General features: G+C 31.0%; 2 protein-coding genes across 3 annotated transcripts; one reads left to right on the top strand and one right to left on the bottom strand.

The window, feature by feature from the left end:
• The first annotated feature begins 4,800 nt into the window (after positions 1–4,800).
• Positions 4,801–9,706, top strand: Vps28 (vacuolar protein sorting 28). Its single transcript, XM_067358131.1, has 5 exons — positions 4,801–6,462; positions 6,560–7,126; positions 7,796–7,852; positions 8,129–8,351; positions 8,446–9,706. Exons 1-5 carry the CDS (start codon positions 5,174–5,176, stop codon positions 8,863–8,865), a joined length of 2,556 nt encoding a protein of 851 aa, XP_067214232.1. The 5' UTR covers positions 4,801–5,173; the 3' UTR covers positions 8,866–9,706.
• Positions 7,706–19,158, bottom strand: LOC105671502 (thyrotropin-releasing hormone-degrading ectoenzyme-like). Of its 2 annotated transcripts, XM_067357711.1 has the most exons (14): positions 19,019–19,158; positions 17,380–18,184; positions 16,632–17,075; positions 15,845–16,007; positions 15,536–15,686; positions 15,032–15,110; positions 13,980–14,362; positions 13,223–13,515; positions 12,928–13,118; positions 12,469–12,786; positions 12,269–12,338; positions 11,551–12,051; positions 10,433–11,383; positions 7,706–10,342 (listed from the first exon to the last, which is right to left on the bottom strand). In XM_067357711.1, exons 2-12 carry the CDS (start codon positions 18,147–18,149, stop codon positions 11,929–11,931), a joined length of 2,985 nt encoding a protein of 994 aa, XP_067213812.1. In that variant the 5' UTR covers positions 18,150–18,184; positions 19,019–19,158; the 3' UTR covers positions 7,706–10,342; positions 10,433–11,383; positions 11,551–11,928. The 2 variants fall into 2 exon arrangements, with proteins under 2 accessions (XP_067213812.1, XP_012221155.1); XM_012365732.2 differs by having other exon boundaries at positions 7,706–11,383.
• Positions 19,159–19,408: the final 250 nt, after the last annotated feature.

The raw sequence follows: 19,408 nt of genomic DNA on the forward strand, positions 1-19,408 counted from the left end.
ATATATAAGTTTAGGTGATTAAAATATTTTCTGTTATGTTTCTCCGCTTTCTTTCAAGAACTCTTAGTTGATTTAAAAGCGGAACACGTTGAAAACAAAAGAAATATAGGAAAATAGAGAATAATTGTACGAGTTGTGGCTAGATAAGACCGTTAATGCCATGCCCACGTGCTCGTTGATAAATTAATATCGTCACGAAATCGACAATAATCGAGCAATCATGTAATGCACGTCTATCTCCTTCTCGAATCTTTTTCTTTCCGCTACAATCTTTCATGATGATAAGAAAGATGTAGACTGTTACCACAATTTTGTTTATATGGAAACGACCTATCTGTAAGCAATTTTAGGAAATTTTGGTGATACGACATGTTGATGTGTATGATTTTGTAAAGCCAAAGCCAACAGTTTTGTAATTAAACTGATAATGCACTTTACGCGTAACACAAAGTTCCCCACACAGTTTGTGTAATTTCATGCTGAGACGGATATTGCGCTGATATGCATTAAAAATAGTTGATCCATTTGTATGCAATGTCATAATTCATATTTGTGATATCATGAAAGTCATAACGTGATTTGATGAATGTTAGTTAGATGAAATTGCAACGAATCCGGCTGTGCTTATTTATAATTCGATAAATCAATATCTGTATCTCTTATTAATCTCAATTAAAATATTAATTAAATTAATTAGAATTTTCTCAAACTTGACGAGATAAATAACATTAATATTTGGGACTATAGGGTGAAAATATATATCTTATATGTTTTATTGACAACTTTTATCAGCAATAAACAATAATGCTTTGACCGACATTTCAAGTATACACAGTTGTAATGGAAAATCTCGCTCAATAATATAAAATATAAATAATAATATAAAATATAAATAATAATATAAAATACTAATTTATCATTGACATAATATTTATACAAATATTTAACAATAATCTAATAATATAATTTAAGATTTTGAAAAACAACATTTTCAAGAAATAAAGCGTCTTTTTTTCAAAAATAGAAGAGAACAAGTGAAAATAATTATAATCATATTTATTAACACATTATATCATAGTGCTAATTATATGAATAATTACTTCAACCTGTAATTATAAGGCTGATGAGCGTCATGAAGTTTCTTTTTTATTTACTAGTCCAGCACTGACGTCAGGTAACTCTAGACTCCGAGACACGCGCGACTCTCGAGAACGTATGCACGCGTGTGCACACTCGCGCCTCTTATTATTCGTTACAATTACGAGTGACGTCACGGGTGCAAACAATGTCATTCCGCTTCGCACGCCTTCGTATTCTGTACATCCATCTCTTTCTTCCTTAACCGTGTGATCTCCCACTCATCATCTCCGTCGTTTTGTTATCTGCGTACTAGCACGCGAATACGAGCACCTACGCGATTCTTCCTAGATTCATATCATTTCTGATACAGGATCTTTTGTAAATTTTATAACAGTCACACGTTTTTACTGTATTTTAATTTTGTTTTCTTAGTAAACTTGTAGATTTTTTAAAAATATTGTACGTATAGTTGACCATCGTATGTTAAATATATAATGTAATTCATGATGTTATTCATATTTTTCAAAATATTACAAGTAAAAAATTATATTATAATTTGTCAATTTTTTTTAGTATTATGATTGCAATAAATATAATAAAAGCTTCATTTGTGTATACGTTACATGACGTCGGAATTATTAATGATGTCACTGCAAAATCTCGAAAAGTTATGAATTGATCTTTAGAATCAATCTAAAAAATCGTTTATACGCTACACCTGACAGAATTAAGGATGTAATCATCCCCATCCCAGCGATAGTATAATAGCAGCGTTTGATAGGAGAAATGGTGACGGATGACGTACTTCACTATGACGTGGATTCTCTGACGCGATCAACCGATCAAAGTGTCATGTAATGCAACGCCAATAAAAAATTTCATATATTTGAAATAATTTTTAACAATAGTATTTTCATATGTATTATAATATTTGACTTTGTATTCATTTGTTTCAGTTTTCAAAAAACAATTTAAGAAATTAGTAATATTACAACTGTCTAGAGCTTGCACAGTTTACTGATATCAGTAATTCATATTAAATCATTTTGTTTAACAGTCCTAAATTTTCAAGGAATCAACTTTTAAAATTTTGTAACTATTTTTTTATTTTTCATCATAATTAAAACTTAGAATTAATTGAATTATATTAATCAATTCTATAATATAATATGATTCTCAAATACTCATTAAATAATCAAACAGAAACATCTGCGAGTATATTGGTATTTCAGTGTCATTAATAAATGATCAGCTTATTCGATCTTACCGATATCGATCACTCCCTGCGATTTCCCACCGTGAAGATCGAAGAAAGCTCGATGAAGAGCGCGCGTCTGATCGCCACTTCCTCTGCGTTGCGCTGATTGAAATGCGACAGCGCGTAGATGAGACTGATGAAAAGGATGATAATGATGATGACGACACTCTCACTTGGATGGACCAGGATGGGTGTCGTTTTTTCTTCCTTCGGGAGATAATACGTACACAAGAGTGCCCAAGGTGTCACTGTGTGATCTTGATCAGCTAGCGCTCGCTCGTTCGCAAGCACGCACGTACGCACGTAACGCCAGAAAGAGAGAAGGAGAGAGAGAGAGAGAGAGAGAGAGAGAGAGAGAAAGAAAGAGAGAGACACAAACGTACGCACGCACACGTTCGCGCACTTAACGCGGCACTCGGAAGTTCGGTGGAAGCCACGAACACTCTTCAGCGAATCAATCGAATCACTGCACCACCCGACATCCGGTCACCTCAGTTCTGCCATGACGATGATGTGTGTATGCTACAGTTGCTTCATTGGAAATAACGAGTGTGTCACGACGCTCGTCTTGGGCCACCACCGCGAGCTATCATACTCCGCAACCACCTCAGGAGGGTTGATGAAGATCTGTGAAAGATGTATCCCCGAGATAAAGATTGTAAACTTTCTGATGTCTTTTCATAGAAATGGTCCAAAATGATTGTTGATCTCTTACCCTCCGACTTTTACTGTCTATCTTCTATCTTTTTTTTCTCACTTTTTGTTTTCCGTTTTTTCCCCGGAAGTTCTTCTTCTTTTCTCGTTTTTTACTCTCCTCCTTTCTTTGTATCTTTAAATATTACTTGCTTTATCTTTTTTTTCTCAGTTTGTCTCTTTTTCGCTCTCCCCGTATTCTCCCTTTTTATCCGCGCTTTATCCGTCTCACACTTTAAGAAGCACGTCACTACCTACTACCAGAAGGAGCAAGTAGCCTCCATCGCGAACTGGAACTGAGGCTTAGTGTGGATGCAAGGGGTCCGCACGTTATTCCGTCCTCGTATCTATCATTTCGAGGCCCTCCTCGGGTTACCCCTCTCCCTCCCACCTACGCCTCCCCGCGGATCCGATAGCTCGATCTCCCTCGATCGAGCGTATGAGCCTCTTGAGCTCTCTTTCCAGCGTGCGACCGATCTCTCCTTCCCTCTACTTCCCAACAACAATCCTCTGGAACCGCTCCCCCCTGGCTCTCGCCGTCCTAACCGAGGTGGCCCTCTCGCTAACGCGACTAGGCGGCTATCTCGACTATTAATATAAAAAGGGGTTCCTCGACACTCGCCGCCCGGTAATTGAGCCCGCGCGGTCAGCATAGCACAGTACTCTCGCCAATTTAGATTTCCATACCGGCCTAAACCCTTTTTCACCTTATTCACTGATCTTCTGGTTATTCAGTCTTAATGATCGCGAAAACGATCGCGTTCACTTGAACGTCATACACGTCTTCGAGGGAAAGTCCGAAGGATGTGCATTACTCTTACAGTTTTAAAGATAAGAAGAAAGTTGATTTTAAGACAATCTTTTTAAATAAAAGCACTTCAATTTTGTTGCAACAATTTGTTGTTCCAATATCTCAGTATTATATATTGTGATTGAACAATTCACAATTTAGTAAGTTTTGTAATACCTATTTTTTAAGAATATAAGAAAACGATATGTCTTTTTTTTCATTTTCTTTTTTAATTATATAAGAGAAAAAAAGCAAATTTTTATTGATTTCTAGAAAATAATTCAAACATATTCCTCTAAAATAACGCTTTGAGAGAATAAGAATTAATCATGACAAAACGGGGTCGGAAGGAACACTTTGTCGCTCGATTTAAATAAGAGCACTCACAATCAGTATCGGGGTAAGATAGTCAGTCGTCGAAGTATCACATCCGCGTGCTCAAATTAGGGCTATAACGGATGCTGTTGAGGCAGGTCTGCAGAAAACAGGATATTATCACATTTAAACCTCGTATTTGAGCATTTTAGCGCTATATAGTAGAAAAAACGCATAACGGAACAAAATCTAAATACGTTATATAATTTTGTAAATATTTTTTGACAAATTCTATAAATATATCTTTTAATTAATTTGAATTTGACTGTCTTTTCTAATTGCATTCTATTGATTAAATTAATAATAAAATAGATCTCCTCTGAATGAGAACTATTATGTATTACGATTATAAAAAGGTATAAAAAAATTTTAATATGCTATTTTTTGGCTTCAGAATAGTACATATGCCACTTTTTAAAAAACGACTCGTATAATTTAACAATTTTATTATATTTAAATGGATATTATAGTCATTTTTATAGTATTTTATAAAAGTTTAAAAATGTATTTTCATAAAAGTGACGTAAAAATATAAATATTTATCACATTTATTATAAAATATAAATATTTAATATATATATATAAAAATATAAATATTTATCACATTTATTGATTGTAGTTGTATACAGTGTCTTAGACCGAAGCCTTGTCTGATTATGAGCGCGCGAATTTAGTACAATCTAACCCATACAGCACAAAATATTCTACATATCCTTAGGACATCTTGGGGAGATCTCGATGTCCTCAGAACATCCTTGGGACACCGAAATATCCTCGATGTCCTGAGGATATCCTGAGGATGTTTTGTGCTGTATGGGTAACTGATCAACTTTAGATCAGGTACAGAGATTGGTTGTCATGGTAACGGTAAGATGGCAGCGCTCAGTGTATATACAACTGTATGTAATTCCAACGTCGTAACATACGTATTGCAGTGCAATTTTACGCCGAGTTATATATAGCCGGATATATTCTCAATGTCGGACTGTGTCGGATCGAATTGCAGTCACTCTTGCAGAGATATATCACTTGATAATAAGCCAAAGCATGTAAGACGCTTGAATTTCGGACAATCAATCCTCGAACTTGATGCCATGGAACAGTGCTATGCGTCAAATCACGTCCTTATAATTGATCAGAATGTTGCTCACATACCGTGTACCGAGAAAAAGGATTACGTGCGTAAATGGATCGAGACTCACGAGAACGATGAGCGCGACGTAATATCGAGCGATGATTCATCCCGGTCATCTCCCATTCTAGGAACATCGGCGATTAAGGCTTCCAAAACGTCGCCGATCCTCAAAAACAGCAGGAAACGACCTAGGGGAAAGATCCGTATAAATAGACACGTTAAAGTGAAAAAGGTGAGCGATGTAGATTGCCAGGAGAATGCAAAGTGTGTTACAAATTGCGCAATAAAATATAAGCTAGATTGTGGAAGCAAAGAGAAGAATAAGAATAATCAGGAGAATTTCAGCAAGACCCAATGCACATCACCTTGCACAAAAAAAATGGTTACTGATGAGACATCTCCTATCATCGGTCCAAAATCTTCAAAATTACATAATAACAAAATTATAAGTATAAATATGAATTCTGTGATATTACCTGATAAAAATTGTAGCGCTTTAAAGGATATATCTTTAGATGACAAACTGAAAACAAATTTAAACATCAACTATATTACAACTACTCTCTTCTCAACTGAAACAAAAAGTCCAGAGATACATCAGGAATATAAAGGACCATTTTCATCAGCAACACAAAAAGAATTGAGGTTTCAATATGACTCAACTGATAACACTGACAAGGATAATCCAAAGATAGAAATAAGCACGAGTGATGATAGCAAAGATGAGAAATGCAATAAACTTTCAAGTACACATAGCAGCAGTAACAATAATCTGAGTAATTTGATAGAAGAGATTGATACACAGGAAGCTACACAAAAATCTCAGTTTTCAATGTCAGATGAATCTTCAACTCCTTCAAAACAACCATTTATGCCGGCACAATTAGCTACTGACGATTCAGATGAAACTTATTGCTCAGAAGTAGAAATAATGCAGGATCAAAGTATACATCTATCTGCAAAGATCTCCGAGGTGCCATCTTTGGATAAAATTACGCAAAAGACAGGTAGTAGGTCAACTCAAACTGATGTGATTATTAGTACCATAACTACTCCATCAAAGAAGTCTCCAGATAAAAGTATATATGCACATCTTCTGAATTCTGAGAAGAAATACCGCAAACCTAAAAAGTAAATATCAATGATGAAATCATAATCTAACATGTAAAGTAATACTTATAATAAAATTTTATAAATGTCATGTTTAATATTTTTATTTATTTTACAGAGGAAGTTTAGTTGCAAAATTGCAATCTTTGGTCAATACGCAAGTGTCTGGTATTCGTATATGGCGTCATCGAATAAATAAAGAGCAAGGTATCGATGAGCGATTCATCAGCGTACTTGTACGCAATTGTACGAAACGGTTTAACAATCAATTTCTGGATGGTGTCCTGATTGAGGATCACTTTAATCTCCTACAAAGTAACACTGCGATCAAGAACATAAAATCACAAAATGTGGAAGTTGAATCAAAAGAAGCCTTATATAAAAATATAATGATTTTGCTAGTCTGTGATATAGTTGGCACATTAAAAATTATGTCGCAAGCTGTGATAAACGTTTATCCTCCTTGGAACATCTTAGATAAAGATAATCTTACCATAGAAGTAATGTATATAAGCATAAGTGATAATCAGGATGTACCTGATATTGTTAATAATTCATATGAATGTAAGAAACGAATTGTCAAAGAGTTTAATTGTCCTTGTATAGAAGAACAAAGGGAATTGCCATTTTGTTCAAGAAAGCCTAATAGCGATAAGCCTGATGTAATGCAGCGAATATTTGACTTCTAATGATATATTTATTGCGTATTTAAAGTACTATTATAAAATTGTCCTATTTCTAGTATAATCAAACTTTTGTAGTAAATACGTTTTTAATTTCATAACTTGAACTGGGTGCTACTACTTTTAATTTTAATTAGAGTCATGTAACTATGATAATTTTGTTATAAAATTTGAGTTTTTAATTTAATGTTATTTTTACGTTTTAATTTAATATTCTTATTCGTGATATAATACTGAAGTGTAATAACATATAAATATTAATGTTGCTGTTTTTAATTAATAAAATTTTTATAATTACACTATATTGTGTGACAAGTTTTATTATACATTAGAGTGATACAAAAAGAGATTGATATGTGATATATAAAGAAGCAACTATTTTTTATAATAAATAGATTTTCTTTCTTTAAGACATTTTATATTATTTGCGAAAAATAATATATTTGCAAAATAAAGTTATGTAGTTTGTGAGAATATAAAATGTAAAATTTTATAAAATAAGATTGATTATCCAAGTTGGATAAGTAGAGTTTTTAATTTTAGCAACGTAACACAGACTCTACTCAATAGATGGTTCTGTATTTCATTTGATATATCAGTGTTTTCCTTTGGATACTGTGGAAAATTGGTTATTAACCGATTTTAATCTGTTTTTTAATATTTTGTTATAGTTATACAATTGCTACCGTAAATAAACGAGGGAAATTGATATTAGTTATTGAACAAAAGTGAGTGGTAAGCTGTCTTTTTCTTCGAGCTATTCCTTCCAAATTGTGTTATCGTTGACGTATCAAACTATTTGACATTAGATATTTCATTGTATTGTTAGGTACTTTAATAGAATTTAAGTGAAATTTATTACTTATATCGATAAGATTTGCTCTGAAACAGTAATTAAAATTTCAACAATAGAGAAGCTTGATTACTTTATTGCATGTTGAGTATCATAACCTAAGAGACAACATTGTTAATTTCAATATTCATTGTGTCTTCTATAATTTTAGAGTCATGTCAGTAACTCAAGATCGTCCTGAATTATATGAGGAAGTTAAGCTCTATAAAAATGCTCGGGAGAGGGAGAAGCATGATAATCAAGCTGATCTATATGCTGTGGTAAATACGTTACAACATTTGGAAAAGGCTTACATCAGGGACTGCGTTACACCGAAGGAGTACACAGCAGCGTGCAGTAAATTATTAGTACAATATCGAGCAGCATTTAAACAAGTGAGAATGGAGCAAAAGTCAACTGCTCGTATCTTGTAGTATGATAATTAAAGATGTGCCTATAAAAAAATTCTAATTCTATGTTTTGTTACAGGTGCAAAGTGATCAATTCCCAACTATTGATTCTTTTACTAGAGCATTTCGATTAGATTGTCCAGCTGCCCTTGAGAGAATTAAAGAAGATAGGCCAATTACGATAAAGGATGACAAGGGAAACACATCCAAATGTATTGCAGACATTGTTTCATTATTTATCACGCTTATGGATAAATTACGATTGGAAATTAAAGCTATGGATCAGCTACATCCAGATCTAAGAGATCTTATGGACACGATGAATCGTCTTAGCATACTACCAAGTGATTTTGACGGTAAAGAAAAAGTTGCAGAGTGGTTACAAACTCTTGACAATATGTCCGCCTCAGATGAGTTGTCTGATACACAAGTCAGACAATTGATATTTGACTTAGAGACATCTTATAATGCTTTTAACAAGATACTTCATAATTCTTAATTCTTTAAATCTTTTCTGCATATTTTTTTGCTGAATTGAGTTTTTACTAATCTAATATCACTTATAATATAGGCCTCGATATATGTACATGTGATTATGATTTATAGTCAAGTAGTATAGAAATGTTCAAAACTATTGTTATATTTGTATGTCTCAATATTACTCATATATTTTATTACGATATATCGATCAACAAAGCCAATATTTTGCCAGTTTCTGTTTGCGGGTGGAATGGCAACGCGAGGTTAAATTCATGCCGCGTCTCTTTGATGTGCCAAGAGCAGACTTTTCCGAGTCAAGTATTTACGTGGGCACACCCGGTATGCAAATGGAGAGGGTGGTCCTTCGGCACTCGGCTGCCACGCCGAGCGTCGGAGTACAATAACGGTTCAACTATTGACTAAACTAAACTAAATTAAACCGAGCTAAACAGCGCTATGTTGTATTCGCAGTCGTGCCATTCCGCCGCATTTGTGTCCGTGTGCATATACATCCCCCATTATCGGTCATGTACACGCGCACTCGCAAGAGAGAAATTTACATGCCACCAATACTGTCATTACTTGTAAAGAGCTTAGAGTATTTTGATATTTCAAGAAATGTCTCTCCTAAAATTAATTTTGTTGTTACATAATTCAACGCTATCGAACCAAAACTAATGTGTATATAATACATACGTTATGTCGAAAAAAAAAATTAATACTTGAAAAAATACGTTTTATTGTAATTATTACTTTAGTTGAAATATTTAAAATAATTATTACTTTAGTTCAAATATTTAAAACTGCATTTAAATCAAATACATGTCAGTAATATCAATAAACTTGTGTATTTAAAACAATATGGCTTTGACGTATTTAATTTAGTGAATTATCATTTTTTGCATTTTACAATACAGTTAATAAATTAGATTAATTCAATATTATTTTCTACGGACTAAAACAGATTAGAAAATATTTTTTTTTAATCAACACTCTCAATCTACAAAAATTACTTTTGTTGACAGAGTGCATCTTCTAACTTTTAAAAATGCACATGAATAAATAGTTTGAAAAAGATACATAACGTATCATTATACACAATTAAAATTTGTTAATTATTTATGTATACATATCTAAAGATTATGAAAGTGAAACTTCTAGCTATTCTATACATATCATATTTGATCTTCATTGAATCGGTTCAAAAACTTATTGTCGGTTCTTTGTTCGTAACAAATCGAATCGTATCTTAAAATTTCTTCTCAGATCCATTTCAAATTCCTCTTCCGCCAGACTCGATTCTGGTTTATCAATTCCAATTCTAAGACCTCGGTTTATCTTCCGATGATATGATCTGAGAACGACGAGAGAGAGAGAGATTTTCATACAACTTTCAAATAAAAATGATCCTCTCAAGGCAATCCCAAAGTCATTTCAGCGAGCTCGAACATTGCCAAGCCACTCTCTTTCACGGGGCTATATCCTTCATACACATCCTGCGATGAAAAATACACAGACATTCAATGCATATACAAACACCAAATGCACACTTGTGCGCTGGCTTATCCGTCAATCTGTTCGTTTACCTAACGGTGTTATTTCAATATAAATCACTCCTGCTATAGAACGAATATGCTTGCCTTTGACAGGGTGATTTACCTTCTCTCACTTTTGCCATCATATAAAAATTCAGATTTCGCGAAACGATTCTCGGCAGCCGCGGAGAATCAAAGATTTTGATGTATGTATGATCTTTCGGTTGCGCTGCGCGACTAGATGCATATATGTATTGATATATATATATATATCAATATTCATTTCGGAATTTATATTCATAATAAGATAATTGACGAAAAGTAAAATTACAATATATCTGTGAAGAACATATGACAGGCACATACGCATAATATACATTAATATATAATATATGACATTGGTTAAGTTGGCGTGTTTCCCTCGGCTTCATGTCGCTTGAAAGGCATATCACACATTGAGAGAACGTGAGTCGCTTTGAAAAATCGTGTCCGATATATTGGTGGAACGAAGAAAAAGAAGCGGCACGTGAGAAAGGGAAGGAAGAGAATGCTCGGATTCTCGCGTACTCCTGATCGTCCCTGATGGCGATGGTACACCTGGGTTTTCGAATATTCGACTGACGACGTCAACGTGTGCGCCTGTACGTTCGTTCACCGAAAATTTTACGTAGTTCGGATAAGCGAAGATCGACGACGTAAGTGAAATTCTCGCTCTCTTTCGGTACCTCCGCCGGAATTCCAAAATCTTCGGCTCGTCGGTTGCGACGACTTCAAAGAAAGCTTCGAGAAGAACTCCTCGATCCCACGAACTTTTATCACGGATTTTCTGCGAGACGTTGGTATCGATTCTTTCGCCATGCAACTGTACGAGATGCAAATATGTGATTGGCTCGTTCTTCGAAAATTTTACATCGTTCGGATCAGCAACGGATCAGACCGATTTAAATAAAATTCTATCATCCTTAGTCTTTGACTACATCTTGAAATCTCTGCGTCTTGCACCTAAAAGAAAATTTTTAAAAAGCAACTGTCGATCTGTCAACTTTTTCTGGATTTTCCTCGAGACGCAGATTCAATTTCAAATTAAAATAAAAATAAAACTCTATTTGTCATGTTTTAGAAATTTTAATGAGAATATTATTAATGACAGAAATATTCCGCTTACTCACCTATATATATTAAAATCACCTATATATATTAGATTCACCTATATATAATTATATTAAAATCGTGTCTCAATTAAAATATAGTATTTTTTAACAATTAACAATTTGTAACAATAATACAATAAATACTGCTTCGAATTACGAATGTTAAATGTACTATATATGGAGCCAATTCTTATTTTGACTATCCAAACTTTATAAAATTAGAAATAATGATAATATTAAGATATTGAAAATAATTGAAAATAATACAACTAAATAATTTTAATAAGTACACAGATATGTGATAAAAATTAAGAAAGAAATTATAACAATTATCGATATATAATTGTATGTGAGCAGCAAGTGAATTTGTTGTCTTCCATTGATTTAAATGTTTTGCTATAAACTGAAGTAGTACCCGTAGTTTTTGACTAGTCTTCCGAATTCCAATCTTCGTTTCTTTAGCTTCTCTTTAATACTTTTAAGTTCTTCTTTCAGAATACGTGTTGCCAATTTAATTATCTAAAACAGATTATTTTTACAATATCACTAAATATAATACAATTTGACAGAACATAAAACAAAACATAAGACAGAACATACTTTACAGTGCACAGTGTAATACACATTAGATATATCATGTATGTAACAAATATATTTAGATATAAATAAGTTTTATATTCAGATGTCAAGAAATGAGTGTGTTAGTAAATAAGTAATTAAAGTTCAAAAAATATACCTCTGCCATGTGATCTTCCCTGTGCATATGTGTGATAATTACAATTAATGTTGCAATTAAGTCATTTCTCCTACAAAAACAAAGTAAAAACTAAGCAATTTAATAAATGTAACAAATATCAATAATTAATTATTATATTATATATGAATAATTAAGAAATATAAATACAGAGATATATTTCTAAAGAAAAATACTATTACCTATTTGAGCTGAGTGTAAAATTTTTAAAAATTTCGAAAAAACAAGATTGCATTGCATCTCTTTGTGCATTTTTCGCAATAACAAGAAGAAATGTATTAGCAAGCTTACTGCTTTGTTTGCTTTCATTAGACCGAATTTCTTTCAATACTGTTATTTTCAAAAAATCGCAAAGAATAGTAGAATCTTTAGAACAAGTTAGATATTGTAAAAATCTTTCATCAGATGTTGCATTCCATTTCTCCCATATCTTGTACCAAATATCGTGGCTTGCTGTTGTTACACCATAACAGTATATCCATTCCTCATTCCTCAAATAACTGCATTACAAAAAAAATATTTTTACTACAAATTCGCTTACATTTACATTACATTTTGAAATTTTAATAATAAAATAATTTATCTAGCATAATACAACAACATTCTGATTATATAAATATCGTGATTGTAAAGCGGCTTACCTGTTTTCTACAGAATTTTCAAGCACTATGCTTAATTCTGTTGCAGCTGTCCTTCGACACTCAAAAATATCGAGGATACATGCCCATTTTATAGCTTCTTGTCTTAAATATGTGGTAAGAGTATGTTCTGTTGGTTCTTCATAGTATCCTATTTTTGAAAGAAGTCCATCTATTCTTTCCTTTATTTTCTCCTAAAAATCATGAAATTTAAATTTAATGCTGTTGGTTTTTTTTAATATATAATATGTATTGTAAAATGTAACTCTCTTTTTCATAGAAATCTATCATTACCTACCTGTGTCAATGCATTATATTCTGTATGAAACGCAAAGCCAAATGGAAATATACACGTCATCTTTTCAAAAGCTTTAATCAGGGGATACCATGTAACAAAATTTGTGTCTCGGTGTACGACATTTGTAAGATTCCAAAATACCTCGTAATTGAGTTGGCTTTGTAAAAAAAAGTAGAATGCGTCATCGATCATTTGAGCACGATTAAGAATATGTACTTTGTTATAATGTTCAGAGTTTAAGTAGCGTACAAGTTTGTGCCAGTTTTGTAAATCATATTGGACGCGATAGTATCCTATCATAGAGAGGAAAAATTGTTTTGATCATTAAAATATCTTAACCGAGAATTTACTCAGAAATACTTCCACACACACACACACACGCACACACACACACACACACACACACACACACACACACACACACAAATCCCGTTTGTATCTACATATTTTTTCAAATTACGCATTTTTGAATAAATTATTTTAAAGAATTTGTGTAAAACATGCCTATTGAAAATTATAAATTGGAAAATCTCTTTAAATTAATAATTAATTTTGGAGATTTAAGTTGGGCAAAAAATTTTGTACAACTTTAAGTAATTCTAACTAGATATGTATATTAATATATAATCAAATCAGTCTTGAATAATATTTAAAAATTATCAACGGAAATAAAAAAAGAAAAAATTAAAATAATAATATAAAACGTCAACTACTCAAGAAAGGCAAAGCATACGTATATTTATCGTTCAGTATTTACCAGTTTGTTGTATGTTGAGTACAATCCAATCGCTTTTGTCAATGCCTAAAATTGGGTGCTCTAATTTTTCCGTGGTTAGCCAAAACAAAGAATCATCAGTATTGTCAAAATTAAGAGACGATTGCGTCGTTAATGTTACAGGTATCCAAGTTTTTATGTTATCATTAACTAAATGTGGATAGAAAGATTGAATGTCTATCGCTAAAGTCACATTCCAGTAATTTTGTGTTACGTTTAAAAGAGGATAATATTCTTTCGATATCCAACTTTGTATTATCTGTTTTAAATGAGAACTGAGCATATTTTGTGGATATGTTTCTTTGTGAATAGTTTGCATAATGGTCCATAAATCATCTAGTGTTGTTTTGTTTGAATAAATACGGCTAAAAAATTAAAGTTATTTAAAAGTAAACATTGGAATATCTTTTTTTTTAATAATTACAAAATTATATTCCATTATTACATAAACATTTTTTTTTCACTATTAATAGGTATACGTAATGTTATATGTAAAGTATCTTTTTTTCACAGGCTGTCGAATGCTCTCTTTTTGTCTAGTGTTATATTCAAGTCGAATTAAATTTCTCTTTAATCAAATGGTCTCTCGATAGAAATTATTATTAGTCCGCAACACGTTATTTTAAAAACTTTTCAAAGCAACTGCTTATTTTCAAAACTACGTTTTCATAACGATATTTTTATACATGTTTTAATTTTTAATCTTGAAATCTATTAATGTAAATAGAGTATTTATAATTAAAAAAGAAATAAGATTTCTTTTATTTACTTGTAATTCTAAATACTAGTTTTCAAAAAAATATCAAAGTTTAATTATTTAAACTAGAAATCAATTATATCGTTTATATTAAAGTATATTTTAATTTCGAAAGTAGATCATATGTTTTTGGAAAACTTTTCGATAAAGGTAACAGGCTTGAAAGTTTATATCTCTACTCTCCATACAATAACAAAATGCAAACATGTTATTTTACGCAAAATGCCCAATTTTCCTATGTAATTGCTATATTATAATATGTGATATTATTACTCACCACTTGTCTATATATGTACGGATACCATTCCAAAATATATCAGGAATTACATGGTATAACATGCGCCACACTATGAATGCTGTGATAATTAAAATTATCTATCATGTTTTATTCAATAATAAAAATTTGTCATATTTTTATCATCAATTTTATATATATATATAAATAATATATATATTATTATATTATAATATTATATATTATATTATAATATATATATAAATTATATATATAAATATAATTGTATCACAGTTAAATTTTCTTAAATTCTCCTACGTAATATTCTTGAATTTGTGAGCAAATGTCAATACAATTTTTGTTCATTTATTTACTTGAATTATAAACAACATTTCATATATATTTATTTTATCTTGCTATAATACGACGCAAATGAAACTTTTCTTTAAACTTTTTTGTAATATTTGTAACATTGTTTTTTTATTATATTTACTTTACAAAATAAAGTAGTAATAACATATAGTTTTTATTTACTGAGAAACTTACATTTCACATAATTTAGAGATCCTAATGATTTGACTTCAGAGGTGTTTGTCCTGTTCAATGTTGCAAAGTCTACAGAAGAAGTGTCGTAACGAAAAGAATCTTGTTGTGCTTGTACAACCAGTAAATCCATCATGTTATTATTTTGGTATACCTGGAAAGTTTGATATAATCAAATTAATATTTAATTTAAAAATGTATTTGCATCAGCAACATAAATTTAGTTCTGTCAATTGCTGCTATTTTAAACTCTTGCTTATTTGTCTTTAAGTATAAAAATGCAATATATCAATTTTAAAGATATAATACAACCTCATCCAAGATATACGCTGCGAAAAATGTAGCAAAACCTTCTTCTGACCAAAGTAACGCATTATTACACCAAAGAAATACCAATGCACGCGCGATCATGTGTGTAACTTCCCCTTGGCGTGCAGCGGGATCCACGGCTTCATTATAAATAATATCTACTTCTCTGAAAATTGTTTTCAAGAAACAAACTTCCGTTAAATTTTTTCTGATTGCAAAAAGAAGGCTAATGTGTCATTTAAACATTCTTGCGTTTCTATTTATACTTATTGTTAATAAACAACGCATTATAATTTATCTATGATGAATTGAAGTGGTCACAAATGTTCACTTACATGATTAGCAGAATATATATATATATATAAAAAAAAAAAAAAAAAAAAAAAAACGTACTCGGCATATTTTTGCATAAATAATGTCGCGAATGAAAATGAGCTTACTATTCAAAAGAGACTTTTGAGAGAGATGAGTTCTCTCAATATCATTGATGCAATAAAACAGATATTGCAGCAATCGCTTTATTTGTATGGCATAAAACACACACAGTTATATAGATTTTGCGTGCTTTTAATAGTGAAATCTGATTTAAAATTTGATTTGACGTAAAAAATTTTTATTTAAAATAAAGGCAGAAGTTTAAAAGTTTTTCAATATGTAATGCAAGTGCCATTGTCATGAATCTTGCTTTTCCCTTAATTAACATATTGACATGAAAATATGTTTATCTCCTAATTTTTAAATATCATTGAGATCTTTATTCTTTTATGTTGATTTTAATGATTAATGTTACCTCAACAGAACGAGTCCCAGTGTCGTAACGGCATGAACATCGTCTTGAGGATGCCACAATGCAACAATATCCAATTTTGATAATTCCGCCAAGTATTTTTGTTTAAAATAAGGTAGAACCTCTTCGATAACATTTATTGCATAAAGAACATGTTTTGCAGCACTTTGTCTGCACCACACGGTAACATTTGGGAGCTGACTAGAAACAGCAGTAAATGTGGTTATCACAATCGATATCTGTTGGGCAGACATTGATGATTCGTCAAAGTCAGTCCACATCATGCCACCGTCAGTTTTACTTTGTGCTCTTATAGGAATATTCAATAAAATTGTATATTTTTCATCATGTTTGATGGCAATTTTAAATGTGGAATTGATGATTATCTCGTCTTCGCACGGAAATAGTTGTCGAGCCTTCATTACCTCAACACCTGTTTGGTCCAACCTATAATAATTTGATGCTATTTAGATAAGGATATATTATTAATCATGATTGGGTTAAAAATATTAAGATTCAACAATTATAAAGATATTTTATGATTCGCCGTCACGAGTGATGTGATGATTTGGAGTACAGTTCTGGAAATCGATCAATTTTGTGCGTAGTATCGCATGACACTTCAATCATGATTTCTCAAATTTTATTTCTTTAATAATGTAATTTCTGGCAAGTTAAGATAACGGTAAATACAATAAAGATACTTGAATAGTATCTTACTGTACAATATATTTTAAATATTTTAACTTACATTTGATCTTCTGGTTTTTCTTGATATGCAGATCTGACGAAACTTTTTCTGTTTTCATACATAATACGTATATATGTCATCTTTAAAGTGAATGTATCAGGAAAAATATGATGTAATAAGCGGTTAAAATTAAGAGTAAGAATGTTTTTTTCTTTGTTGAAGGATGAACTAAATAGTTTATACACCGTTTCATTTTTACCATCAATCAAGATCGCGTCCATTACATAAACAGATACCGAGTACATCGTTATAGATTTCAATGGTTGGCTAATGTTTATAATAATATTGCAATGACCAAATAAAATATTGTCCTCGAAGAAAAATCGTATTTCGCTATTATAATGCAACGGTACTATAATCGACAAATTATCATTAATCGGCGTATATTTCGTATTATATTTCCTATTGTTAGCAATCCGTTCATAATCCGTATCGTTAGCTCTTTTTTCATATTTCGTATTGTCACCAATTTGTTCATATTCCGTATTGTTAGCAATCCGTTCATAATCCGTATTCCTAGTTCTTCTTTTATATTTCGTATTGTCACCAATTTGTTCATATTCCATATCGTTAGCAATTTGTTCATAATCCGTATTGTCAGATATTTGTGCATATTTCGTATTGTTAGCTATTTTTTCATATTTCGTATTATTAGTAATTGTGAAGTTAGGTTTGATAAAATCGACACCAACAGAACGGCAAGAAAGAGTAACAGTTATCGTAGCGAATAATACTAATCCGCCATATAATAAAATTTTTCGGGATATCATATTAATGTAATTCTGAATGGAATCTGTAAAATAATCTATAAAAAAATATTGTAGTTAGAAAAAGAGAAAGACGTCTACAACAGCCAGCCTTTAAATTTTCATATAACAAAAAAGATAAATATTGAAGAAAAATTTTATTTATTTGTACCATAAAAAATTTTTATAAAAAGTACAGAAAAAGACTAAATCGTTTCTTAAGATTTTTAAAAAAGATGTGATTTCGAATATAAGAAATTATACACAGAATCATATAAGCAACATAATACACCCTTAAAACTTTTTCTTAAACATAGAAATAGAGAATGTGGAATGTATAAAATTTAGATAATTTTCAAATATAAATGTAATAAATGCAATTTTAATTTTTTTTTAAAGAAAATATGTTTTCTAAACATATTATGTTTTTAGAAAACAAGTTTTGTTCTAAACTACGCTTCACACGCAACACATTTTCTTAGACGAATGAGATGGATTCAAAGTTTAGTTCAGTGTGTATTTTTTTTCAGTAACTAGATAGGTTTGAAATTATTTTGTAGTTTGTGTCTTTTTCGGAAATATACTTAAGCTACGCAAAATATGATCTCAAATCGTTTGAAATTAAAAGATATAAATAATTATTTTAGAAATATAAAATTAATACATTCCTAAATCAATTTATGATAAATGTTAAAATAATTTTTAAACGAATGCAGTTAATCTTTAATTGTTTATCTGGTCATGCAATGTAAGAAGGAAACAGACAAATATTAGAAGAAGCATCAATATTGATACTGAAATATGTGCTTTCAAGAAAATAAAGCTATACTTGTGATTTATATGTATTCTTCTATATTTTTAAAATAAAATATTTTTTGTTGTTGGTTACTCACCTATATATATTAATTAAAATAAAAGAGTTTACCGCAATGAGCAATTTTGTAGGAATAATATGTCTAACACCGCTTTGTCAAGAGATATTAAATTTATTCACGATGTTACTGTATCGAAAAGTCATCGAATACTGAAGAAGATATTGATAATCAACATAATATACACGTTATGCTATGTAAACAGCTTTTAAGAGGTCACTCTCAGCATGAAACCTTACTAATCCATAGACGAGAAAAGAAATTAAGATATGTAATGAAATAAATCTACACATAAAGTACAAAAATTAAACTGTCTTGTAGTTTAAAATAAACAATTGTTCACAGTGTTTATTATATTTTACAATAGATGTTGTTAAATAATTTGTAAAACGAATTTTTAAAATGCATTTA

Source organism: Linepithema humile, chromosome 6 (assembly GCF_040581485.1).
Source record: "Linepithema humile isolate Giens D197 chromosome 6, Lhum_UNIL_v1.0, whole genome shotgun sequence".
In the NCBI taxonomy this organism is placed as follows: domain Eukaryota; kingdom Metazoa; phylum Arthropoda; class Insecta; order Hymenoptera; family Formicidae; genus Linepithema; species Linepithema humile.